The 1,603-nt window shown below is 45.5% G+C and overlaps 1 protein-coding gene across 1 annotated transcript in view; it reads right to left on the minus strand. All coding sequences in view use genetic code 11, as the record gives it.

Annotated features, from left to right (window-relative positions):
* Positions 1–1,080: 1,080 nt before the first annotated feature.
* Positions 1,081–1,603, minus strand: part of EGR_10541 (hypothetical protein) — a gene marked incomplete at both ends in the record, with an annotated part of 3,893 nt that continues 3,370 nt past the window's right edge. Inside the window, one exon of the mRNA XM_024499790.1 lies at positions 1,081–1,249. Coding sequence (XP_024345799.1) covers positions 1,081–1,249 — 169 coding nt within the window. The remainder of the gene's footprint in view (positions 1,250–1,603) is intronic.

Here is a 1,603-nt window from a genome sequence, read left to right on the forward strand (position 1 = left end):
TGTTAAGGCTTATTGTTGCGTGCGGCTGCAACGCGCAGCATTCCTATCCAAGTGCAAATGAACCATCGCGCTGAATAAAGCGGTTCCTCTATAACCCACACTTGTCCACTGGCGTCAGATCCGGAAACACGAGGGACATTGAAGAGTGCATAATTGCAGGTTCTGTCAATGCTACTGGACAAGTGTGTTGAAAGCCCTTCTGTCCTTCACATAACACGCTTCGCTAGATGGGTTAGGGTCAAATGAAGTAGCTTTTAAACCAGTGAACAAAACATTTGTAGACGCACTCTTCGTTATCGCAACATGCTTCCGGCGCTATGATGTTTTGAGTTGTATTTTATTCCCATTCTCCAATTGCCCTCACATCCTGTTAACATTTACCAGTCACTAATGCCTATCTGTGAGTCGAAGGTCTCTTGGAAATTGCGGATCAAATTGGATGTCGGAGTTCTGGTAACACTTCCAGTACAGCAGGACATTCGCCAAAATTATTTCACTCTCTGACGATAGACTAATCCTCCCATCTCTCTAAAGGGTTTCATTCTCCACATCTGTTTGCAACTGGCGGGCAAAGGTACTAGTCCCTTAACTGCTTAACATGAAGGGCACTCACAGGGGCAACTGTTGAGGTGCTCATATTCATTCACGTGTAAAATATTCATACAAGTGCTTGTAGCCCCGTGTTAAAGATTCCGTAACCACAGAGAAGATGGAAGTCAATGCAGTACATGAAATATTAGCAGAAAACACAACCCTGGTTAATTTAAAGTCAAAGAAAGTACTCATTTCTTGCGGTTTTGCAAAAGGGACATGTGAGCAGTGACCGAGTGTGGCGAAACTAACGCTAGGTCAACTCAGTGGTTGCAAACCGTTGCTCAGAGCGCGTGCGGGCACCACCGACCTCGAGTTGGCTCTTCAGATGTACTGGCGCATACGCCCACATTTATTGGGCTCACTCGGTCAATGGACCACTGGAATGGTATGGTGTAAAACTTGTGAAAATCAAATTTAACCTCAAAATTTGGAGGAGTGATACTGAAAGGCAGCACCCTAGCATTATGCTCATCATCATCATCACCATTATACACTACATGATACACAACATGGTGTCCTAGGAGTGGACTTGCTGCCAAGCACCGAACGAATGCCGTCAACTGCCATGGGCTTCAGAGCACAGAATAGCGTCGAGAAAGGAATCCAGATTGCCTTGTCCTGTTTAGCGAAACGGTAGTGTGGTAGAGAAGCTTTGCTAAAGCAAGGCGGAGAGGCGAAGGTGTAGTCAAAGGCGTAGGAGCGAAACCAAGCAGAAGTCACCGCAACGCTCTGCTACACAACGCACAACACAGCAAAGAGGAACTGAACAGAGCAGAAGAGAACAAAGCTGTAGAGAGCAATTGCAATTAGAGCACAGAAAGTGACGATCCTTTGCAATTTCCACATTTACTAAATTCAAGCCCCCACCCCTTCTTGTGGGCATTGGACTGTACTCCTCGTGATGTTTAGCTGCATTTTCCGCAAAGTAGTCTTACTAATATTAGGTAAGGATTCATTTGACAAAGTGCCAATTAGGAGTATAAAGTGGCAGTCCCAGTCGGCTACAAAA

Source organism: Echinococcus granulosus (assembly GCF_000524195.1).
Source record: "Echinococcus granulosus chromosome Unknown EG_S00231, whole genome shotgun sequence".
Taxonomy (NCBI): domain Eukaryota; kingdom Metazoa; phylum Platyhelminthes; class Cestoda; order Cyclophyllidea; family Taeniidae; genus Echinococcus; species Echinococcus granulosus.